At 46.5% G+C, this 24,975-nt stretch overlaps 1 protein-coding gene across 1 annotated transcript; it reads right to left on the reverse strand.

Annotated features, from left to right (window-relative positions):
* Positions 1 to 774: 774 nt before the first annotated feature.
* LOC114705910 (RAS guanyl-releasing protein 1) lies at positions 775 to 24,772 on the reverse strand (the record flags this gene model as incomplete). Its single annotated transcript, XM_037201984.1, is given in 14 exon segments — positions 775 to 2,126; positions 4,088 to 4,470; positions 8,733 to 8,885; positions 9,515 to 9,551; positions 10,927 to 11,071; positions 11,718 to 11,827; positions 12,967 to 13,071; positions 14,287 to 14,303; positions 14,306 to 14,366; positions 15,945 to 16,220; positions 18,022 to 18,138; positions 19,040 to 19,213; positions 22,180 to 22,333; positions 24,641 to 24,772. Coding segments are annotated over 14 exon segments (1,999 nt in total), but the record flags the coding sequence as incomplete, so codon positions are not given.
* Between the last annotated feature and the right edge of the window lie 203 nt (positions 24,773 to 24,975).

Below are 24,975 nucleotides of genomic sequence, written 5' to 3' on the forward strand. Positions count from 1 at the left end.
TGCCTCCTGGTGTCTTTCCTGTTGATACTGCAGGACATAAGATCATCTAGCCATGACATCACTGACCTAGGCCCTCTGAATTCCTATATTACAGGCTATGTACATAAAAGCTCCTTGGGAGATCTTTATCAGGCATGAGGAATAAGAAAAAGTGTTTTAAAAAAAATTGAGCTATACACGTGTACTGGTGCGTAGCAGAGGAAATTATCCATAGTGAACAATATGAATTTTGAGGTCTGTCATTACTCATATTTTGAGTCTGTTATTACTCATAATTGTTCCATGTAATTGTTCCATATAATATTACACCTGCTAGAGGTGTATGTACCAGGTGGTAGCTATGCTTTGAGAATTTCTGAGTTTGGATTTAGAATAAGGACAACATTGTGTGTAAAGCAGTTCATTAAAGTCGAGTGAAACTTTCACCACAAGTCAGTTCTTTGTCACTAAAACTCCGCAAAGGTACACAGATGGGCAGTGGTCTTTCATCAGATAAACTTCAGTGATCTGAGTACTTTAGGGGGCAGCACCATACAGTTCACACTCCTGTGGAGACTCAGTGCTGTTGGCTGTAGGGTTGGAACTCGTTTTGTGAGATGGCACTCTCGGAAATTGTTCACCCTGTGTATGGATTACAAGTTAGCAAGGCGCCAGACTCCCAAGCATGGAAGCAAAGTCTTCCCAAAAGGACATGTTCAGATGAAATGTTTTTTGAAAGCTAAAAAGCTGACAGGAAAGTTTATGAATAACTTCCCAGGCAACAAGTCAAACCCATTGATTTTTAACTTTCATGATAAATACTCAGAGACTGTTACACATGGTTTTGCAAAACAATACAATTGACATCATTAGCAGTTTGTCTTCTAATGAACAGAACTGTATTTGTGAATTTGTAAATTACTAAAAGGTACTTGATTCACATCTGCATTCTCTAAAGGAGAAAGTCCAAGCTACATGCATGCCTGATACTGTATATACATATTCTATACATATGTACATGCTACCAGCTGTTAAAGCCCTCACATCGATTATTTTATTTCTAGATAGTCAAAGTGAAACAGTTTAAGCACAAATTCAGTTCAAAAGAAAACCTCATAATAGTTTACTTAAAAAGAGAAACTTGAGCATAAAGAATTAAACACTGTCCACAGACCATTTCTTTTCAAAAGTCACGGGTTCTTAAGTGTACCCACTAGAGAATATATGAACAAACACGTTTATGTCATTTGTCTTATCTAATTAGCTGTGTATGGCATGGTAATTGCTGTTTGTGGATGGTGAGTTTTAGTTTTGTATTTCGTGATCACTAAGACCTAGGGCTATGAGTTGACCTGCAATTGGATAATGTCAAGTTCAATTAAAAAGCCCTGGATTTAAAACCAGGCTACATGTCTAGGAGTTCACTTCTAGGTAGATATGCTGATATGCCTACCAGCAAGGGAGGAAGTCAGGGGGTGGGGGGGTGGGCAAGGGAGGAAGGACAGGGAGGGAGGCTCTTGGTCAGATCTGAGGTAGTGAGGTAGGGATCAGTGTCACAAACAATGCAGGCAGGTCCAAGTCACCACTTTCAGGGTCTTGTTTCCATGATGAGCAGACTTGGGTAGAAGTTTGCAGAAACCCTGGGGAAGGCAGCACATTGGTTCTTCAGGGACTTTTCATCTACAAATCAGTAAAGCGGGCTGCCTGAGACACTATGAGGAAACTAGGGTCTTATTTTAGCACACAGTTTGGTATTGGTTCCAGTAAAGAAAGCAAAGGGTTTTAATATGAATGCTCAAAGCTTTACCAAACTTGAACTTCCCATTGATCCACTGACTGAAAACCAATGACTCACATTAAGAATATTTTAGGTAAAAAACAATGACGCCAGAAACAGCGGCTGGCTTTCCCCCTTTCAAGACATCGTCTGAAGTTGCCCGAACCTCTGCAGTCAGTTTTTGAAGTGAGATCCCAGGATACTTGTCCACAGATTCTCTTCTTGAATTTCTGGATTAAGAACAATCACCCCGATCCATCTGTGCTAAGACATGATTGCTTTTCTCAAGCTGAAGGGACTCTATTTTCTTCTGTGCATACTTCAGTTGGATCTTCAGGGCATCATTATCTGCTTTCAGGGTATTTATTTCCTAAAGAGAAATGAGAATAGGGCATGTTAATAGAGAGGCAGTGAGTGGGAAATCACGTACAGCATCAAGAGTATTCGATTTGATTGGCATCTCCTATTCACGGTGGTTAAGAATTACAAACTATTTTCAAAGCAGTTATTTAGCTGTGAGTATAAAATAACACTTTATCATGGACATGTGCAAATAGCAATTACTCTTTGTTATCGTATCACAGATGTGAGTGCCTAGCAGACAGAATAATCCATTCTTGGGAAGTGAGTGGAGGAAGACACAACCTTTGGATAGTGTGTAGTGGGCATCGTAACTAAGCAGAAAGTAGTCTGTGGTCTGGCCTGCTGTGAACAATAAAAGCAGTACCTCAAAACTCTGTGAAATGAGATGTTATAGTTAATTAAACCTAGGTTCACAACCCCAATAGTGATAACTAATATGCCTTTTTGATGGAAGACTTTTGTCTCACCTCAAATGGGGATTTAGTGTTCTATTGGCAGCCCACAGTTTCACTGGGCAGCCATTGGGTAATCGCCAGGCTTCTGGTGTCAAGGAAAATATCCTCATGTCAGACTGACTTACCTGGGTGTCAGAAGACATAGGTGCAGTGTCTGATTAACTGGGCCCCTCTGGGTTCTCAGGCTGAATTACCTAGTGCTCTCTCCCAGCTTATGTGAGATCGAGGGCTTGCCGTGAGCCTGATACTGCTGTGTGACAATAGAATGCTGTCTGATAATAGGGCAGCGTAATCCTCATGCACACCGGCGAAACAGGTGTTGGCTGTAAACTTTCTCGAGGGGCAGAAAGTGCAAACACATACATAGTTCTAGAGCCCAGGCATATCTGACCTGTCTCTGTGATGCAGGTAAGAAAAAAAGAGAAGCAGCTAATAAAACATCAAGGTTTATGGCTCTGGTAGCTGGGTGGGAATTATTCTCTCACGTGTTTCTCATAGCATTTTTCACAACTATTTTGCTACCTTTGATGGGCATGTCAGATTTGAAATCTCAGCATGGACTCCTAGTCCTGTATTTTTACAGAGGACCAACCAGGTTGCAGAGTTTAACAACCGGCATAAGAAATGTCTGGGATTAGATCCCCGAATTTAGGAGGCAGAATCAGGCAGATCTCTGAGTTTGAGGCCAGCCTGATCTACTCAGTGAATTCCAGGACAGCCAGGACTACACAGAGAAACCCTGTCTTGAAAATCCCAAACCAAAACAAACAGAAACAAACAAAACAAAACAAAAAAGAAATGTCTTAGTCTCAGACCCAAGTCTTCTATTTTATCATGTTCCCTTTTCGCGATTTCTTTTATTGTTCTAAAGGGTAACTTTAGGCAGTTTCGCTTCCTAAGGCAACCCAAGTGTGGCTACCTTCTGACTAACTTGTTTGCTGACATGCGTTTTAAAGGTACTTTGAGTAAAAGACATGCTTTCTTCCAGAAAATCCGTGGCTCTTTGTCCCGTGTTCCTCCTGATACCATCCATGCTCTTCATTCCAGTCACCAAATCAAGTCACGAATGTCTAGCACATAGCTCTCTGACTCTCCTGGGGGCCTGGCAGGGAAGGAACCTTGCTGGTAACAATGATGAGCATCCTGGAACCTGGGGGGCGGCTTCACTGTATGCTAAGACAAGCACATTAAGCTAGGTGGATGGTGGGTCATGTACTAACCGGCCTGCAAACATGCAAATCTTGATGTCTGAGGGAAAAGGGCATAAATCATTCAATCATTCCTTAGGAAAAATAAACACCATTCAAGCTAATGTCTCCTCTCTTCCTTGACACTAAAATGGCTTATATTACCTACATTTGGCAACTTTCTTCCTTTTTTTTTTTTTGTCTGCTTAACTTAACTTGCTAGGAATCAACTTGATTTGGATCTTCGCTCTTATGCTTTTTCGCTATTGGATTTTACTTCAGCAGGAGAGCTAAAAAAGGGAGGGGGGCGGCGAGAAGGGCGGCACCTGTTCCAGTTCTTGGTAGGTCCGGAGCCTGAGGTGAAGCTCCTGTTTGGGCTTGATAAGCGATTCTTTGTTCTCCCACTTGACGAAAGCCCGCTTCCGGAGCAGCACTGGGCTGGGGCATGGCGACGGGGGACTGGGGAGCACGTAAAGAGCATCCTGCGCAGGCTTCCGTGGGGAGGACAGCACAAAGTGACCGGCAGGCGTCTCGCCGCCAACCCACGGGAACGGTTCTGTCTGGGTGGTCTTGTGGGCAACAGTCCTCTTCAGCCGAACTGAAATCTTCTGTGAGGACACGCCCAGGAGCATGATGGTCCGATCCTTGCTCTCCTCGCTGTGGTCCACAGCCTCCCCATTTTGGAATATGAAAGATCCTTCGTCAGGTGCTGTGGAGAGATACATTTGTTAGTGCTCTCAGACCATGATGAACTCAAGATTCTCAACATTTGTTTGAAACGAGACCTTCCTTATTTCTGGAGTTCCACTTCCAAATACCTTCTGTTTTGGGACATGCATTGTCAGGCAGGAGTAGCAGTAGAAACCTAGGGTTTCAGTGTCAGGATTCACCCACACCAAGGAAAGAACATTTTTTTTTTTTTACCTTTTTAAATAAGATTTGTAAAATGTGTATTACCTGTGTGTGTGTGTGTGTGTGTGTGTGTGTGTGGGTGTGTGTGTGTGTGTGTGCGCGTGCGTGCGTGCGCGCGCAGTGCCCTTGGAGGTCAGAATAGGGTTTCCGGACCTGTAGAACTGGAGTTATAGGTGGTTGGTTGTGAGATATCATGTGGGTGCTGGGAACTGAATCCAGGTTTCTGCAAGAGCAAGAAGTGCTCTGAACCTCTGAGCCATCCCCTGAGCCCCCAAAGCATCCTTTTCTGTTTGCACAAAAGTTACCTGGATAGTTACTGTTCTGTAAGTAAGTTAGAATCCTTGCCTCGATGTAGCAAGGTTTCCTAAGCACTTCTAAAGATGGCAGGATAAACATATAGACAGAATGTTCTATAAATGCTTTCTGTGGAGTCCAGGGCAAGAGCTATCACTCAGAGTTTGATCCAGGTACCGGGAGTGTTACCTAAGCAGACAGACAGTGGGAACTCTCTGAGGGACTCACATGTATGATTGGTACAGATTAACGGTGAGGTGGCAGGATTAGTTTTGTGGAGTGTGTTCTAAAATGTTTCACACTTATTTGATTCTGCAGGGCTCAAAACAAACTAGCCATCAGATTTTTCTTTTAGCCAATATCCCTTACTGAGACTCAGCCTGGAAAATTTAACTATAAGGAGTAATTTCTTGAGAAAGTAGAGGATTAGAGGATGCATTTGAGATGGGTGGTCAGATAAACTGGCGGTCATCCAAGTTTACCTTTTGCAGAGGTTTAGCACTAATTTTGAGCTCCATGCAAAGTAATTAGGGTCTATACACCATTTATGAATAAATACATTTTGGATTCTGTTTATTTCATTAGATGGAGGTGAAAAATATCCTATTCTCCAGAGCTTAGAGAATGAAGTGATTTTATGTATAAGAAAGGTTTTTCTATTTTTTGGATATACATTATATTAAAATGATACATTTTTCTTATTGCTGAATTTAAAAAGGGATTCTTTTGTGTCTGTGTACAGAGGTATGTGCCTGTGTGTTTCATGCCTGGAGGCTAGAAGGCATAGGGCATCCTCTATTAGTTTCCACCCATTCTCTATATTCTTTACCCTTCCTTTTTCATGTGACAATGTCCATCCTGTACAATGCAGAATCTCCAGCAAATTTGACTCAAACATACTGAGTCACTCCACGGAACCAAGGCTGGTTCACAGGGCCACTTCCTGTTGACCAGTTCAGTGGACTATCTTTCAAATCCCAGAGGTAGGAATAACCTAGTGTTCTGACCCACAGAGCAGACCAGAGTCAGACGACAGGTCCTTTCTCCAGATGCCTTCTGAGTAGAGCATCCCTGAGGTTCAGAAGATGATGTGCATTCTTCCCAAAGCTGGCTACTGGACAGATCTCATGTTAGTTGTCTAGTTAGGTAAAAGCCTATGAGGGATGTGCAATTCCCCACTAGCCAGGCTCACCAGCATCTCACTGACAAGTTTGCCAGGGCACTCTTGATTTCATGCTGTACAGAGAAACTCCCTTTCCTGTGGCTGGAGCTGAGGCATCAGGCATCAAGGTGCCTTATTCCTGTACCACAGCCACCCGGGTCTCTTAAGTCTTACCTTTCCCTATCCTGCTGCTGTTTTTTCCATTCTATCTAAAAATGTGTTATATACCTGTTAAACAAGTTGTAAACTTTAGAGTGTGTGTGTGTGTGTGTGTGTGTGTGTGTGTTCACCATGGCCTATGTGTGAAGGTCAGAGGACAACTCTGGATTCAGTTCTCTCCTTCCATTTTTAAAATGATTTTTTAAAATTATTCATTGGTGTTTTGCCTGCACATTATATATATATATATATATATATATATATATATGTGTGTGTGTGTGTGTGTGTGTGTGTGTGTGTGTGTGTGTAAGGATGTCAGGTTCCCTGGAACTGAAGTTAAAGACAGTTGAGAGCTGCCATGTTGGTGCTGGGAAATGAGCCTGGGTCCTCTGGAAGAGCAGCCAATGCTCCCAACCACTGAACCATCTCTCCAGGCCTATGGGAGACCTACTTCCATTTTCCCCCCACAGGGTACTCTTGAGGAAGGTGAAGTGAGAAATATTTAGATCGAAGGATAGAGGGGAGAGAAACAGAAACACAGGATAGCCTCCGGAGGGCCTGGATCATTTTCCGCTGGCCCCTTCTGTCTCTTCTAAAGGGCTATTTATAGGAATGCCAAGGGGTGGAGCAAAGACCACCCTCTAGCTCAGCCATGTGCAGACCCTTCCAATCACCTAGTAACCATGCACATGGTCAAGCAATCCTCTAAATGCTGCCCTGCTGGGTAAAGCAAGCTCAGATCTCACTAGGAAACCTCTGTGGGCCTCCACACAGGCCCCTCTCCTTCCACTTTTCTGTGGGTCCCAGGGATTGAATTGGGGCCACCCGTCTTGCACAGCAAGCATCTTCACCTCTGGAGCCATCTCTCCAGTTGAGAAGCAGGCGTCAGGTGCTTCTGGTCCGCCATCTTGAACCCCCCTCCCTTTCCTGACTTTAACACAGTTACACTTTAAACCAACCAAACTTCCCAAATTATGCCCCCTATTGTTGAGGTAGAACTCCAGGTGTTCAGAAATCCAGAGGATGAATCTTGAGGACTCTACCCCTCTGTTGTAAGAGCTGCTTGTTTTGGAACAGGGACAATGCCCAGTCTTCCGCCTGGCATTTACAGCATGCCTGACTGGCTTCTACTTGCTTTTCTACTTTACTTCTCACCTCCGCCTTCACTTCCACCACAGCACCTCACTCATCCCAGCAGCACTGCCTACACCCTTTCTGCCTTTTGCTCCATCCGCCATCTTCTCTGGAGTATTCCTCATCTTCCTCATGACGTGGCACCACCTTTCCTTTGAAACTTGGCTGAAATTTCACCTTCTCCAAGAAGGCTTTCCCAGCAGCCCGGCACAGTGACCCCTCTAATGTACACATCTGTGTCCCCTCAGCCTACTCGGCCTTCACTGGCTTCCACCCTGCTTCATGTCGGGACGCTGTCATTTCTCCCAGCTGGAGACATTCTCTCTACTTCTTTGCCCTGCAGACCTGGGGAGTCTCCAGTCTATTTGCTTCAAATTATTTCCGAGTCACTCTTTACTTGCATTTTGCCATATGCAGAGTTAGCTGTGACAATTCTGGCTTAGCCTCAGGTTGTCCCTGAATGATTTGGTTAATCTTCAACCAGATCTCTAGAGTTTCTCCCTTTTTTTTTTTTTTCTGTATTTACTTTTCTGATTTTAGCATTTTAGTCATTTTTCTTCACCTGACCTCTCAAGGTTCTCAGTCCAGGGCAGGGTGTTAATTTAACGGGTGGGGATCCTCTTCTGGAAGAACACCAGGGATGATGCACAGTCACTGAGCCAGTGCATAGCCTTGCCTTAGGGAAGCCTATTTCCGGCTGCAAGCCCTAAGTCCAGTCACATTGTGTTGGAGGCTCCTTTCTCAGTTGTTAGCAATGAGTCTGGTTCTGGTTACTTTCGTGCACAGTGGTCTCTGTTAAACTGCAGAAATTAAATTCTCAGCAGTGTCTGCTTCCTTCTGGAAACGGAGTCAAGAAGACCTGTGGTTTCAGCTTCTACTAAGATTGTTTCAGCTTCTGCTGATAGTATGTTCTCCAGACGTTTCTGAGCTATGGAGATGTTAGTCTTCACTTCTGAACACAGCTATTCCTTTTACATAATATGTTACTTTCAGACTGCATGTTATGCATGCTATACATTCATTCTCGCTATCTTTCCTCCTTCCCATCCTTGGTCTGGGTTTAAGGATAGAGGAAGAGAATTAACATGGGATGCTGCACTTGGTGTAGGTGCCCAGAAGCACCTGATGACTTTTCTTTTTAGTCTAATTTCCACTCTGTCACAGCACTCAGAGAGTTAAAATCCACGATGAGCCAGCCATGGCGTAGCAATTGAGGTCAAGGCTAACTGGAAGTAAGAATCACGGGGTGATTTTTCTTACCCGCCAAACCTGACCCTTACCCACAGCAAACGTCCCCAGGGCCTGCTTACCATGGAGCAGATCTTTGGTTCCCAGTGGGCAAAGGTTGGACATTGGCACCACAGAGCTGATGTTCTCCATGGACACCGCTGGGCTCTTGACTCGCTTCTTGCACTCGAACACTACCAGATCTTTGCACTGCTTGTGGCAGTTCATCCCGCAGTCTGTGGCAAGACACTCTGCTCAGAAGTCTTTCACTCACTTCTCCAGTGACTCTCTCACAACCAAACTCATGCACTGCCCTCTTGTCCAACTCAGTTGGTCTAGCCTCTGGAGCGAGCACACCTGACATTCCTAAGGGATCTAGGAAAGACCACCTCCTGATTCTTAATCCCCTTGGTAAGTCCCAGAGCTTGTCATCACTGCATCAATGAGTTTCAGAACTCAGCAGCATCTCATCATGAAGAGAAGAGATGCCAACCTGGAAAATTAGGTTCTGAGGTATCTGCTGAAAAAGAAAACCTGACTGGTCCTGTAGTAACCTTACCCAGGGAGATTCCCTTTCCTTGAGCATCTATCTTTCCATGTTTCTACAAGGAGCACAGCCATCCATCCATATTTCCAGAGCAACTGAGACAAAGAGAGGGTCTTGTGGAGGGAAACTACCTGACTGGTCTCATAGGCATCCCTCATCTTGGCTTAGGATGCTCTTTGGAAACCAGTTTGGACACGAGGCTCTGAACTCAGCCAAGAAAGTTTGGACTGAATGGACAGCTACTATGCACAAAAAATGTAATCAAGGAGAGCTTTTCAGACAAGGGAAGTGACCCCATTCCTCAAAGCGGAGACTTACCTTTACAGCGATATCCTTGCTTGATCACTCCCCAGAGCTACAAGCCAAAGAAAACAATATGACACAAGTCATTTATCTGTTTAGTGTGAAGCTCCACCTTAGCATTCATTCTCTATCTTCATTCTACTGTCTATCAATGAGTAGACCCTGGTAGCATTTATTCTCTATCTTTGTTCTACTGTCTATCAATGGGTAGACCCTGGTAGCATTTATTCTCTATCTTTGTTCTACTGTCTATCAATGGGTAGACCCTGGTAGCATTTATTATCTTCATCCGACTGTCTATCAATGGGTAGACACTGGTAGCATTCATTCTCTATCTTTGTTCTACTGTCCATCAATGGATAGACCCTGGTAGCATTCATTATCTTCATCCTACTGTCTATCAATGGGTAGACACTGGTGGCTTTCTCATGTCCTAGTCCTCTGACAAGAAGCCACTGTTCAGAGACAACTGCTACCTATGCAAGAGCTTATATGGTCCAGCACTCTGCAGGCCTGATGTGGATGAGCCCAGACCAATAGGCACCCTGAGGACTGAGTGTGTAGTCCTGGGTCATAAACTTGGGTTTTGAGGAAACTATTAGTTGGGTTGGGACAGAGGGCAAACAGCACTCAGGTAATCTCTGAGATAAGATTTTTTAAAAATCTATTTTTGGACAAATTCCCTCATGTATATAATGCATTCTAATAATACTCATTCCTCTACCCCATCCTCCTTTAGCCTTCTCTCGTTCCTCACTCCTCTCAATAAGTCTCCCTCCCAATGCATTTTGTTCTGTGACATACTGAATTTAACCACGGCTACCCTGTGGGGTGTGGAGTGACCTAATAGAACACCTGTAATTTAATTTCTTTTGAAGGGGGAAGAAAGACATCTCCTATTTCTTATTTTCTAACATTTGAAACAGCAATATAACACTTTTAAAAGGTATATCCAAATTCCACATTTCCGTACCATTTATCCCAGACCTTTAATGCACCAGGGAAGAAAAAAGGCAGAAATTAGATACAGGCAAGCCCATACAATCGAGGACTATGTTTTCTGGGTGTTTTCTTGAGTTCTGAGCTGGAGTGATTATGTAAGGATTTTAAGGCTGTGCCTGTCTTATTTATTTATTTATTTATTTATTTATTTTTTTATTTATTTATTTTTGTTTTTTTTTGAGACAGGGTTTCTCTGTGTAGCTTTGAGCCTTTCCTGGATCTCACTTTGTAGACCAGGCTGGCCTCGAACTCACAGAGATCCGCCTGCCTCTGCTCTCGAGTACAGGGATTAAAGGTGTGCGCCACCACCGCCAGGCTCTGTCTTACTTATTTAAACTGTCCTGTACTGTACACTACCCCCCCCCCCCCCCCCCCCGCAACGCATCCACGCCAAGTTCCACTCTGATGCCCTAAGAACAACTTACAAAGCCAGCACAGTTGTCACAGAAGGTGGGCTTCAGGTAGGTGGTCTCTTGAAAGTTGTGAGGAAAACCCAGGCCCAGCTTGGAGTAGATGGAGCTGGCCCTCATGAAGTAGGCTGTGATCTCGTCCCTGCTGATGAGACCTTCCCTGAAGCAAATGACAGGCAGGGGGGTGAGTAGAGGAAGGGTGGTTTCCAGCCGTTGGAGCTAACCTTTCCTTTTGTCCTTCCTATGGCTGCTTCCTCGAGTTCCCCTCAGAGTAAGGACATGGGATGGCATGGGGTGAGAAGGCGAGGCAGTGTGACAACTCGTCACACCTGGCAAACAGCCAAACAGATCAGTGTGTTCAAGACTTGAAAGGGAAGTGGTGTGGGAGGTGTGTATAGGAAAGCAAAGACCTCATGCCTGCACCTGGCTTGAGACAGGAAGGACGCTTGTAGAGCCCACTGGCCATGCATTGGTTTTCTGCTGAGAACGAGGATAAAGCTTTTAGGGCCACGAGGAAAATGCAGAGAGCGTTGCTGTAACCGTGAGTCGCTGCCATGATTTGTAACACCAAAGCAGAAAGGAAGGCCACATGTTCCCTCCTAAGCTGGTGGCATTGGGAGTCTTCCTGTGAGAACTGTTCAGAGAGTGCATGGGTTTTGTGGTTTGCTGCAGTCAGGACTAAAGGAGTGAGGCCTTCACTTGACGGCGGCTCTTTCTTCCAGGCTTATAAATCACAGAAGCCTGGCAGCACACGTGTTTGCAAGTTCCTCAGGGACCCCTTACATAGTCCCCCACACCATCCTCACCTGTCTTTGTCCATCACACAGAAGGAAAATGGAAAGCTAGCAGCGATCTTTTCAAACTCCTCCTGAGAGATGTAGCCATCCTGGTCGAGATCATAGTTCTTGAAGACAGACTGGAAAAAAAAAAAAAAAGAGTTTCTTTCATTTACTGAAGGAAACTGATCATCTCTCCCTTTAGCTAAATGACAAGGGGGCAATACGTAAAAGACTGGTAACCGCCTGAATAAGAGCAGCCCTGAGACATACTCCCCCTAAACTGTGGCATTGGCACAGCAGGGGACATCCCAGGACTCTGCTGCCCCAGCCACTACAGGGTGCCCAGGTGCTCCCAACCTGTAAATATCAACTGTCCACACACTGGCTACTGCACTGGGTAGAGGATGGGCGAGTTCTCCCTCCACTCTGCTCTCCCTGCAAGGCGCTGTTTGCCTCCCTGGGAAGCTCAAGGCCTAACCCAATTGGAAGTGCTCTCTTCCTTGTGCTGGGGATAATCCTTCTGTATGCTATGAGTATGCGTTACTCTCATTGGTTAATAATAAAGCTGTTTGGCCTATAGCAAGGCAGGATAAAATTAGGCGGGACAATCAAACTGACGACTGGGATGAAGAAGGATGGGGTTGGGGAGACACAAGCAAGCTGCCCCAAGAAGCAAGGTGCCAGAGGACCAGTAGAGCCACTGGCCACGTGGCAATATGTAGATTGATAGACATGGGCTAATTTAAATGTAAGAACTAGTTGACACTAAACCTGAGCTATTGGCCGAGCATTTTGTACTTAATATAAAAAGCTTTTGCGTGTGTATTTGGGACCAGGCGGTTGGAACAGGAAAACTCTGCCTCTGTTTACATTCTTGATCCCTGTACTGCTTATTGTTCTGTATAAGGACAACATGGAAACACATCTGCTTCCTGTGCAGGTAGCCAGACCAAGCAGTGCCAAGTGTCCTGTTCTCCATGTTTGCATTATTACACGCTGGCCCTTGCCACATATTAACCAATAACTTTTAATCACATGTTCCCCTGCATGGGCCTGTAAGCAAGGCAAACCCACCCCATTGGAGACCAGTGTGGTGACATTATTTCCTCTGAAACGACTATGGCCACAATGTGTGGAGTGAGGCAGCTTTGTGTCCCAAGGGAATGAGCTCCAGCATTCCCACCTCTGTCTCTGTCATCCTGGCCCCCTCTCCTCCCCACATCCTAAAATCAAAGCAGGCTCTACCGGGATTTTGTCTGCTGAAATGGGTACTTACGTCCACCATCCTCTGGACGTGTTTGCTGATGGTCTTTGGGTCCGGCTTGGGAGATACTCCGGAGGCCCAATCCACTACAACCGGTGGCTTCGAAGGTGTTAGTGGCTGCAATGGAACAGGGAAACCCTGGTGACTAATACAGGGCGACAGGGCTCCTTCCTTTCCTGACACCTGGCTGTGTGCCGTGGAAGAAGAAGAGCGCGCACACAGTCGGAATCTTGGCTTGGCTCGCAGCTGTCTAAAGTGCTCCCTATGTGACCCCCAGTTGTGGATCATTTCTCTTCTCAGAGAAACAAAGTGTTGTGGGCCTGACTTCCAGATCCCTCTCCAGGAAATCTCTTGTCAGACCTATCAACAGAGGCTAATGTGAATCATGTCAATTGCCTCTGTACTCCAGTCACATTTCAGTAGAGATGGATGAGAAAAAAACAAATCAAGACAGCAAGATGCACAAGGAAGAAATGCAGTCTGCACATGCTGAGAGAGAATCTATTGCTGATCATTTGAAACTTGGCCCCGATTAAAATTCCCATGGAAAAAAAAGTTGCTGACCCTTCTTCTGAAATGCCTCTAATGCCCTGGATGTGGACCCTCCTGACCATTCTATAGAGGCAATGTCACTTAGCAACCTGAAATCAACAACAACAACAACAAAATGATTTCTTGTGTGTAGACAACTCCCTTCCCTCAAGTCCTTGTTGCGGAGTTGGGAAGCTTTTCAGGAGATGGGAATAATCCTGCTGCTTACTTGCCAGGAAGAGAGGCAGGCTCAGATAGCATGCAACGGACCTACTGTGTACAAAGCCAGGGCTTGGTGCTGTTTTGAGCCCTGTTGGGCATAGGAGGTCAAAACATCCAGCACCTTCCTGTTGCAGAGCATCACAGGCCAATGAAATTTCTTCGTTTGACCATGGCAGAAAGTTTCACAAATTTTGCTCTTTAGTGTGAGTATTGTTGCTGTCACCCAGTCTTAGAAAAGAGACGTGGGGACGCTGACGGGGGGTGGGGGGTGGGGGGGAACAGCACTGTGTCTCGTGATGCTGCCCCTCTCATTTGTAAGCCCCTGGCAGATTCTAGCCCACCCCCCTTAGGTATACAGTCACTTCCTGTTCACACAGTGGTCCCTTCGTCTAGACAACAAGCTGCTCATGGCTAAGAACTATGTGTCACACGTATGTGGAGAAGCTCTCTGTGTGCTTTGCACACAGCTGAGCACACAGCACAAACATATGCTGAGTAAGCAACTGGAGGCCAGCTTCTTGAGGAGGAATCAAGCTTTCAAAGCCCTGTCCTACTGGAGCGCCAGGATGAGGAACTCACCGGGGCTCTGTGGTTCTTGGTTCGCGGGCATAGGAAAGCTCATAGATTTCATCTTCAGTGTAGTAGAGATCCAGGGATAACTGCAGGGGATGCAGAACATGGTTAATTGCTAGGACACTCTACCTCTACCAGAACTGAGGGTTTTTTGCTTGGTTGCATTTTTTTCCCAGTGGTTCATCTTCTTGGTGCTTAGCGGGGATTTTGTTTGTTTTTTAGATTTATTCGTTTTATTTTATGTTTGAGTGTTCTGTCTGCATGCGTGTATGTGTAGCATGGCATGGTTTATGCTTTCAGGGGTCAGAAGAAGGCATTAGATTCCCTAGAGCTGGATTTACTGATGGTTGTGAATCACCAGGTGGATGCAGGGAATTGAACCCTGGTCCTCTGTTAGAGCAGCAAGTGTCCTTAACTACTGAGCCACCTCTCCAGACTCAGCAGTTTGTTTTTAAAACACTAAGTAGGGGCCAGTAAGATGTCTCAGCAGGTAAAATCACTTGCTGTGGGAGGTTGGAGACCTGAGCTCAATTCCTGGAACCCACATAAAGCTGGAAGAAGAGAAATGGCTTGCTCACACCCGCACATGCACACACACACACACACACACACACACACACACACACTCACACAAATAAAAAATTAAAAATCAGAAAGTTTGGCTGCTATTTCGACAGGGAAAACAGCAATCTGTTCTTGTTAAAGTGTTCTCAAATACTGATGAAGTTCTAAGATGTTCTCTTTAATTGTGGTTTACTATCTTATGCATCTACATAGAATTGATATTGGTGCCTGAGGCCAGAGACCTGCCAAAGTCACTTCATAAAAGAAAAAGAACTCCAAAACTGCACCCAAGCTGTGGGTGAACCCTGTGGCTCCATCAACATGCTCTGTGAAGTAGGAAGGTACCATGGCCACCATTCTTTCTACTATGATCAGAGAAGCAAGTTTCAACTTGTGTAATTTTAGGATAAGAGGTTTGAATCAACCCAAGACCTCCTCAGAGTTCATAGAAGAGGAGCAGGCTTAGAGAGTATAGGCCCACATTCATGCAGCTGGCACACTGAAACACCACAAATTTAGAAGGAAGTGCAGCTGATTTCAGCCCACACCCACTACAAACCCTGATCTCCACTCTCCAAACGTACCCTTGGCTAGGATGTGTCCAGGCACAGAGATCTAAGCTGAAACTAGCAGGACCCAAAGAGTTGCTCATTTTCTTCTTGTTTTGTTTTGTTTGGCTGTTTTTTTTTTGTTGCTGTTGTTTTGTTTTGCTTTTTACCCCCCCCCCCCCGTCATACTGTATTTTATGAGAATACCCTGTCTCCATTTGTGACCAAGGCTTACATCTGGTTTGCTATCAACTCTGCCTTGAGAGCTTAGGAACAGCTTTTGCAGGAGTAGAAGCACACCCTTAGAAATCTGCCAGGCACAGTGCTTAAAAGAAAGCCTCCTGGGTCCCCTTCCCCAACTCAAGTCTAAATTGAGGCCTCTTGTACTTAATAAATGTCAGCTCCTCTGGGAAGTTGACCATTGTGCCTCTGTATCCCATCCATAAAGAGGAAACGGCAGTTCTACTCTGTAGTTAGTATATGGGAAGAGCAGTAGAATGGCCCCTGGTACATAGCTGGCACTTAGTAATTATTCTTCCATGGGGATCTCACCGTTAGCAGGTGCACCAAGTCCTTGTTGGCATCCAGTGGTGGGGCCACCTCTTGCAGCTGGACCAGTTCATTGATATGATTGTAAAGGGCCAGGAGCTTTTGGACGTTCACCTTCCCATCCTCCAGATAGTCGGGCATGGCTTCATATAGGGAAATGAGGTCCTTGAGGTGCACCCCCAGGATGGGGATTTTGAAGTGGGTGCACTCCCCATAGGCTCGTCTGTAGTTGTCATAGTTTCTGCATGAAGACAGCAGCTCAGTCATCTCACCCAGAACCTACAAAGCAGAACGGAAGGGTCACAGACACCTGTGGGACCTAGTGTGCTGCCCACACCAGCCACCTTGCTTACCCTCATGTCCACCATGATTTCAGCCCATCCCTAGTCTGTTGGGCAGTGGGTGATACATCTCATTTGTAGCTATTACAACTCTCAAATTCAAACTCCAGCTACGTCAGATGTCAGAGTAGAGTCATAAACCAAGGATGTCTTCCTCCATATCACTACATAGTTTCATTTCAAAAAGTGTTATATTTTATATTCAACTGATTTATTTTTAGAACTAATATAAGCACTCAACATAACAAGGAAAATAAGTGCCTTTGTGACTCCAAGCCACAAGTTGCCTTCCCTGGTGTCTGTGAAAGCTTCCGGAAGTTGGGTGTGGAATAATGTCTGGCATGTGAGGTCAGCAGGAGCTGCCTTTGCTGCTGCTCCCGGGAAGCTATGGATTTTATTTGGGGAGCTGCAGGAATGTAGTGCAGGTTACTACTCTGTGGCTCAAGATTCTCAAAGTGGGCCTATGCCTAAAGGAGCAGCCAGAGACAGTCTTTTCAAATACACCGGGCTACAGAACCCCCCTCCCCAAGTGTGATGATGACAGCTTTTCAGAAGTGGAGATGTGGAGTGGCTTCGCCCATCGTGTTCTCGCATATAATAACGATATTAGACACTATGCCGAATTCTTTTAATAACATTGTATCTATCAAGAACTATCATGCAGTGAGAAAGTAGAGGCTTGGACCATGCCCGCTCAGTCACTCTGAGACAGCAAGAGACCCCCCACCCCACCCCTTTGTCAAATGCTGCTGGCGAGTGTGAGCTATTGTGAACTCACAAGGTGAGAAGAACAGTGGGATGTAGGATATGTAAAGTTTTGTTAGTGTTTCCATGGTTTCTGAAACATAAGCGATCTTTTCAGTGTGGTCTCAGCAGAACTGTTAGAGAATGAAAAGGTGATGGTTGATGGAAGGGATAATTAAGAGGGACTCCTTGAAAAGAGGATGAAGACATGGGATAAATGGATAGGGATATTGAGGCTCAGGAATCTTTCCCTAATAAGAGTACCCCCGTCCTGCTCTGGTTTAGGCTGTTTGTGGTTTGTGGATAGTAAAGTCCCCTGACACGAGATGAGAGTGCTCAAACAGCCATCATTAGCTAGCCCATGCCAGGCACAGCTCACGACATCATGGTGGATGGTGGGCAGTACCTATACTAGCAGCCCTCTGCCATAGAGATTAAAGAATTTCCTGTGACATATAACTAAGAATGTAGGACAGTGCACGAGACACTTAAGGACAATCATCCCGTGTAAAACATGTTATAAGACTGCAGCAAATGGCTGAGGGTGTAGCTCGGTGACCAGGCTCTTCTCAAGAATACTGTATCTAAAGAGGGCATTTCCAACTCTGGAAATTCAAGTGCCTGGAAAGTCTGCAAGAGTTCTGGTAAGCTAGTGCTCCAGGCTGCCACTGCACTTGGCACACACTATGAGCGACTGAACTTCTGTTTGTTTGGGGAATACATTCTTAATTGAAGAGAACTGGGCAACGGAGTTGATGACCAGGACAGCAATGGAACATTCGATGCCTTGTAGACTCAAGGAAAGGGGCACACATTATTATAAGGGGTCTGGCAGAGAGGGGCACAGTGACGTTGAGGCCAGGTGGAATCTCACACACACTCTCAGGTCTGTGACTCACCCAGCCTGATTTCCTTAGGGTATGCCTCACTGGTCCCTAACTGTGTTGACAAGGGATGTGTAGTCTTAAGGGCCCCAGAGAAGACAGCTCACTGACCTTATTGATCTCATGTGGGACATGGGAGCTTGTCTCCTTGAGCCTGGAGATGGAGCTGTGACACAGTCCCCCTATCACAGCCATCAGCGTGTTGAAGTTCTGTAGCTGGTGGAGCTTCTGTGACACAGGACAGATGACAGCATGGTCACTGTACATGTCGTTACATGGGGGTGCTTAGAAGCTGACATCTCTATACTGCACATTTCCCGTAGAACTGTTAGACGAACAGCCAGGAGCTGCAGTTTCCTCCCTTCTCATTGACCTTCAGACCCGATCTGAGATCAGCATGGAGACCATTTGCCCCTCTTCGGTGGTATCTGATCTGTGGACTACCATCTAAACTGTTGGTTTCCAAGAATCATTGAGTACATGCTTAACGAAGACTTCTGGACCCAACCCTGTAAGTTCCGGTTCCCTAGGCTGGGGGTAGGCTTAGAGAGTTCGCCTCATCTGTCTCTCTAACAAGTATCAGAGCAGGTAGGCCATTTCCAAATTGGAGAAACACTGGTGTAGAGCATCCCAAGTTGGAAAATATAATAAACACAATCTTATTGCCTTGATCCTATTGCCAGGGTTATTACTGAGGCTAAGATATTATTCTACTGTGAGATGCTTACGCCAGTAAAGGATAATAGTCACGGAAGAGAAGTTAGAATCTCTGTCCCTCAAACACTGAAGATGCTAATCAGCACAGCCTCAACCCAAGGACCTATGATATAACTCAGGCTGGTCTGGCTCTGCCCATCTGTTTGCCATATGGCTAGTTATGAGAAAACAATGTGTCTCCTGAAAAACCATTACAGCGTTGAGTCCTGATCTTGAGATGGCCCATGTGGCCTTCTACACTGCTCTTGGGTGAGAAAGCAGAAGAGTTGCCCATCTAGACCAAGAGGCAGCAGAAGGTGCTCAAACCCCATTGTGGGTCCGAGGGGGCATAACTGACAGGCTAGGCTCAGGGTGAAAGGGCTAAGTCATTCACCCCATGGCCTGGGATGATTGTCTCCATCTGGCCACTCACCTGAGCCACGTGGATGAACTTGATGAAGACCTCTGCCCGGAGCTGCGGGGTGGGACGGCTGAGAACCATCAGCTGTACCCACTGGGAGATGCCATTGCACAGGGCAATGGACCGCTCCATGGTGGGGTTCTCCTTCACGCAGCTATTTACAAGGTAATTTTGATAATCAGAGAACTGGAGGGAAAAAAGACAACCATCAGGTATTCTTGGAGTTCTGAGGGACACATCAGCTCTGCTCAGTGGTGGCTGGGAACCAGTATGGGCAAACAAGTCTGTGGCTACCTTCCTGGCATCTGTGTTCCAGGCCCAAAAGAGTGATGTGTGGGAGCTCACATCGGGACCTCTCTATATGAAGTCCATTAGGCACAGAAGGATGAGTACACATCAATTAACCCAAATAACATACTTGAGTAGATGGTGTTCCCTCTCTTCTGAATAGAGCATAGCATAGTAGAAAATGTTTGTTAGTTCCAGCTGTGAATCTCCAGTTTGTGAACACAATTCTCCTTCTAGGACCTTTCTCTTTCCACCTGCTGTCTACAAAAAGCTGTGATCATGAAACCTCCTATTTCGAACATGAGCCTGCTCTAAACTCAAGATAACACACGGGATGGGAGCAGTTCTGTTCTTCACAGTCCTGCACAAATGTGAAGTGGTGTTAATAGGAAAGCCATGCTAGCACTAGCCTGTCTGAACCACCTTGAGCAGGGGCCAAGTGAGAAGGGCACCTGGGACACAGCTAAATAAACACACAGTGACCATGTTTGCCCAACCTGTCCATTGTATTAGCTATGGGTAACAATGGGGCTGTGTGTGTGTGAGGCTGAAACATCCTGGACTGTCCGCTCTAAGTGATGATTATAACTGACATGTCCCTGCCACAAGAGTCTCTCAGCTTCAACAGTAAAGAAGAACCTAGTCTCCAGGGATACACCTATGGGAAGCTCTGGTGCTGTACTGAACTCTGCACTTTGAAAGCCAGTGCAGGCAGCTGAAATGGCTGGTAGCATGTGAGTGAAGCATCAGGACCAAGCTAAATGCCAATGTATGCCTTGCCGGTCTACCTTTCTAGTGCTGCAGAGATGTTGGGAATCCCAACCAGATGAAGACTGGCCACTCCAACCAGCCTCTGCTGACACCTGTTAGACTTGTAGAGTGGTGGAAAAGAAATGAGAGAGAGAGAGAGAGAGAGAGAGAGAGAGAGAGAGAGAGAGAGAGAGAGAGAGAGAATATGAATGCCTGCCTTGCCTAAATAAAACAGATGCCCAGATGCCCATTAACCAATCTCCACCCCGTGGTGCTGTGACTGCTGGTGGGTGGACACATCTGAGTGGGACAAAAGCACTCTTTAGAAGAGCAATGAGACAGGCACAGAAAGCCACGTTCTTCCTGGATCTGAGAGGAAGTGGTCACCCTCATTCTGGTGAATGCAGTATATTCCTTCTCACTAGAAATAGGTCCAATCTCTTGTTCTCTTTAAAAGAGAAGATTTGATATAACTTTCCCACAAAGAGTTAAACAAATCACAGCGGAGACACATTTCCCCAGTGTTGGAGGGAAAATTATTTATTTGCGAAAACTGCCTAGGAAAAATAAAAAGCAAACAAGGAACCCACCAAAATAGCCTTCTACGAAGGGGCCATGCCACTCAAAAGGGACAAGGTTGAAGTTTCTGTTTGTAAACAGAGCACTATTCAGCTCGGAGATACTGGCTCGGAGTCTCTCCCTCACTGTTACTTCTGCCTTCCTGCAGCTGAGCACTGGCACCAAGCAGACATCCTGCAGGCCCGGGACAGCTCTGCCAGGTTCTCCAGCAGAGCTCTGATTTCCAGGGTGATAATGGCCTCTTTTCAGAGGCTTTCAGCTGTCTAGCCTTGGGACAGGGCAGGTGGGCTAAACAGAAAACCTGAAGCTGGAGCCTCACATTGGGGGCCCAGCACTCTGCCTGAGGGTGCCCATGAGGAAACTGGGTAGTTAGCACGGGGGAGTGTTAGGAGCCAGCTCCAAGGGGAAGCTCCCGGGTCTCTGGTTGGGCGATGGCAGTCAGGATATCAATGTTATGGGAGAAGCTATGACCTAACCTCTGCAATCTGGTGTGCTCATCTCCATCCACACGCAGCAGCTGGCTCAATAAGTTGGTGCTGAGTGACTGGGAGACATGAACTCCAACTCTAGTAAACTGTGCAGACCTTGCTCAAGTCAACCCTCGGGCCCTCCATCCTACACCTGGGGAATACGGGTCATTGAGAGGCAGGCAGCACGATACTAGCTGGTGTCAGAGCAAAACTGAACCAGTACCTGTGGGTGGAGCGGGGCCTGAGTGGAGTAAGCGCCAGGTTTCAGGAAAGCACATTGGCCAGTGACAGCATGTTGCATTTAGCAGCATGGCAAGCTCCCTTGGGTGGGGACAAGTGCTCTTGTGTGGAATAGTGTTCTCGGGTTCCCTGCAGAGGTAGTTGTGAGGACTAGAGTGAGGACAGGATGTGCTGGGATCTCTCCCTGTTACTGATGGTTAAATGAATCCTCTCCCTTCACCTCTCTCCACCTTTGCCCTGCTTGGCTATTCCAACAGCGTGAGCTTGGTCAGCAGTTTGCTTCCAGAATGCTGGCCGTGTGGGCACCATTTTAGGAATTTAGGTATGTTTTAGAAAGATTGGTCACATTTGTTTTACTTTTTGGACTTCCCAGAGCTATTCAAAGCCTACGCTGGAATCTAATTCTTAGGGAATGTAGTCCCCATTTTTTTCTCTTCTTCTGTTTTTTTTTTTTTTTTAATTATAAAAACAATTTTCTAAAAGTCTAATGATTTTCAGGGGTGAAGGGCACGCGAATCCTCATTTGCAGGCACGCATGCAGGATATCGTGTGTTTCCCCAGTGCCATATCTTGATAGGCTGAACGAATGCTAGAGTGGTATGTGGGCACAGAGGGTGTGACACGGGGAAGCAGAGCATGGGCAGCCACAGGAATTCTGACGGCATTGGGTTTCCAGATCCCATGATGCCTGCTAGGGAAGTCTCCCAGCACCATGGGCAGGGAGAGGGGTCACACTGGGTCAAGAGGGCAACTGGCGGCGGACGTTCTCTGCCCATGTTCGCAAGCTCCCCAGAGTAGGTTTCCTCTTGCCCCTGGGCTACGTACAGATATCCTTCGGAAGGACTTGAACTCAAGGTAGGTGAGGTGTTCAGACAGTTCTTCGGGTTCCAGATGGTCAAACAGCAGGGAGACTTTCCGCTTCTTGCTGGTGTTTGACTTTATCCTTTGAGTCAGTTTCCTGGACCAGTCTCGAGAATTACTTTTGGGGTAAATGAGAAAAGGAGAAGAATAAGCTACTACTGCTTTGCATGAGTAGTAAGCACACTGGCGTGACCCACAAGAATTCCCAAGGTGCAGTTGACCAGCTCCCCTCGGTGTAAACGATGCATTAACCGAGTTTCTCCCAGCCAACTTTTCCCCATAATAACAGTTCAAAGAAGTGGGTCTTCTGCATGCAGCAGGAGGGACAGACAAGAGGACAGTGGGAAGGGGCGCTTATGGGCATTGGTCCTGGCCCTTCCTCTGGCCTTACTGTATCTACTCTTTTGATGCCTCTGTGTGTTCTTCCATTCCTGTTAGGGTTATGGGACCGTTGGTGGAAATCATAAGAGGAGGGCAATTTTCAGACAAGCTCAGAGAAAAACAGCAGACACTCTGCTGCAAGGAATCACTGGTAGGAGCTTGTGGTCAAGCTGGGCAGAAACAAGGCACTTTCCTCCCATGGCCCCAGTTACGAAAATGACCATATAACCTAGCTGAGCCGAGAATACCGACCCAGTGACTCCTCAGCATCCTCACAGCGCACCCCAGACTCTTAATCTCTGGTTTGTGCTAAGCAGAGGAAAGCAGCTAGTGTTGGAAGGCAGTGGGCACAAGCTTGGGTTTCTAAATCAGCATTTCTGACAGCCTCGGCTCAGGATGTAAGGATTCCTTGATTTTATGTTTGGGAAAGGCTACAAATTCTGTAGACCTCTTCTTCTCTGTATTCAAGACTTTCAAATGTATGACAAAGGAAAGCATAACTTGCAATTCCTTAAACACATCAAGTCAGGCAATATCTTCTACTAACATTTTCTAAAGAATAATGGTGAAAAACCTTGGGAGACAAAATTCAGCTAGAAAATACTGGGGCAGAAGACTAAGGTTTTCAAGAGGCTTTGGGCTCTAGGTTTTTTTTTTTTTTTATCTTTAAAATGAAAAGATTGTTACTTTGAAAAATGAATCTCTCTTATCTATCAAGTTGTGTAAGTCCAAGCAGAGAAGTATAGAGGACCCAGATGGATGAACAGATTGATTTGGGGTTGTGGGGTGCAGCTTTGAAATCAGAGCTTTGTGCATGGGTGTCACACACAGGGCTCCGAGTGCAGCTCCGTCTCTGCCCCAGGGCGCATCATAGCTGTGTCAAATAGATGGCGGCGGTGATAACAAGATGAGGGAGAGACCAGTCACAGAGCCCAGGACAGTCACAGAGCCCGGGTCAGTCAGTCACAGAGCCGAGGCCAGTCACAGAGCCCAGGCCAGTCACAGAGCCTGGGTCAGTCAGTCACAGAGCCCAGGCCAGTCAGTCACAGAGCCCAGTCAGTCACAGAGCCCAGTCAGTCACAGAGCCCAGTCAGTCACAGAGCCCAGTCACAGAGCCCAGTCAGTCACAGAGCCCAGTCAGTCACAGAGCCCAGGCCAGTCACAGAGCCCAGGCCAGTCACAGAGCCTGGGTCAGTCAGTCACAGAGCCCAGGCCAGTCAGTCACAGAGCCCAGGCCAGTCACAGAGCCCGGGTCAGTCAGTCACAGAGCCGAGGCCAGTCACAGAGCCCAGGTCAGTCAGTCACAGAGCCCAGTCAGTCACAGAGCCCAGGCCAGTCACAGAGCCCAGTCAGTCACAGAGCCCAGTCAGTCACAGAGCCCAGTCAGTCACAGAGCCCAGGCCAGTCACAGAACCCAGGCCAGTCACAGAGCCCAGGCCAGTCACAGACCCTAGGCAAAAACAGGAGTTTGGATCTCTCCAATATGCTGCAGTTCTAGAACTCTGTATTTGGGGAATTTGTATTATTGCAAAATAATTAACCACACATAAAAACCCCAACATGTAATATGTGTGCCCTTCTTCCCCAAATTAAGAAGGGCTCATTTTCAAGAGTGAGCCAACCATGTGAATAAGGAACTCAAAGAATGGTGTGAAATATCCCTGAGTTCCTTCTCAGCGCTGGGACTCTAGTGGTCTTTCACAGACATTTACATGTGTTCTAACTCTCTGCCTGGTCCATTAAGTTCAGGGGTGCCCGTTGCACCAACGACGAATGAGGCCCTAGTCCAGACACTGAGCTCTCGGTTTCTCATGGGCTGGACACCTTCTAGCAAGGTCTGGCTGCCTTCGGCTGTTTACTCCAGGCCCTGCAGCTTCTCCTTGGGGGCCTCTCTGCTTTCCTACTAAATGTCAAGTTATCTTTGGGGGGGGCTCTCTGAAGCTGCCTGTCTGAACTTCTTAGAAGTGGAGGGAATGAGAGGCCCAGCACCCCAGCTCAGGTGACCGGCGGGAGGTGGCTTCAAAGGACCCACCAGAACACTCACATTTGCGTCGTGTCAATGAGGCGGCAGTGGGACTCCTCACCATTGGCTTTCACCAGGTCCTGAAACTCTTCCATAGTGCTGGTCAAGCTGGCATCCATTTTGAACATGATCCAGAATTCTGTTATCCAATACCTACAAGGAGGCAGTTAGAAAGAACACTGAGCCCAGGGCTTCACAGTTAGGCAGAGGCCCAAAGGAATTTGAAGCTACAAAAAGCACACAGAAGAAGACAGAGGGTGATTTGTCTGTAGTAAAAGATCTGGGGGTAGAGGGTTCCCGAGGGGAGAAAACCACCTAGCAGGTTTCAGTGTCTCCACACACAAATGCTTTGATGG

The sequence above is a fragment of the Peromyscus leucopus genome, unplaced genomic scaffold (assembly GCF_004664715.2).
Source record: "Peromyscus leucopus breed LL Stock unplaced genomic scaffold, UCI_PerLeu_2.1 scaffold_696, whole genome shotgun sequence".
NCBI classification, from domain to species: domain Eukaryota; kingdom Metazoa; phylum Chordata; class Mammalia; order Rodentia; family Cricetidae; genus Peromyscus; species Peromyscus leucopus.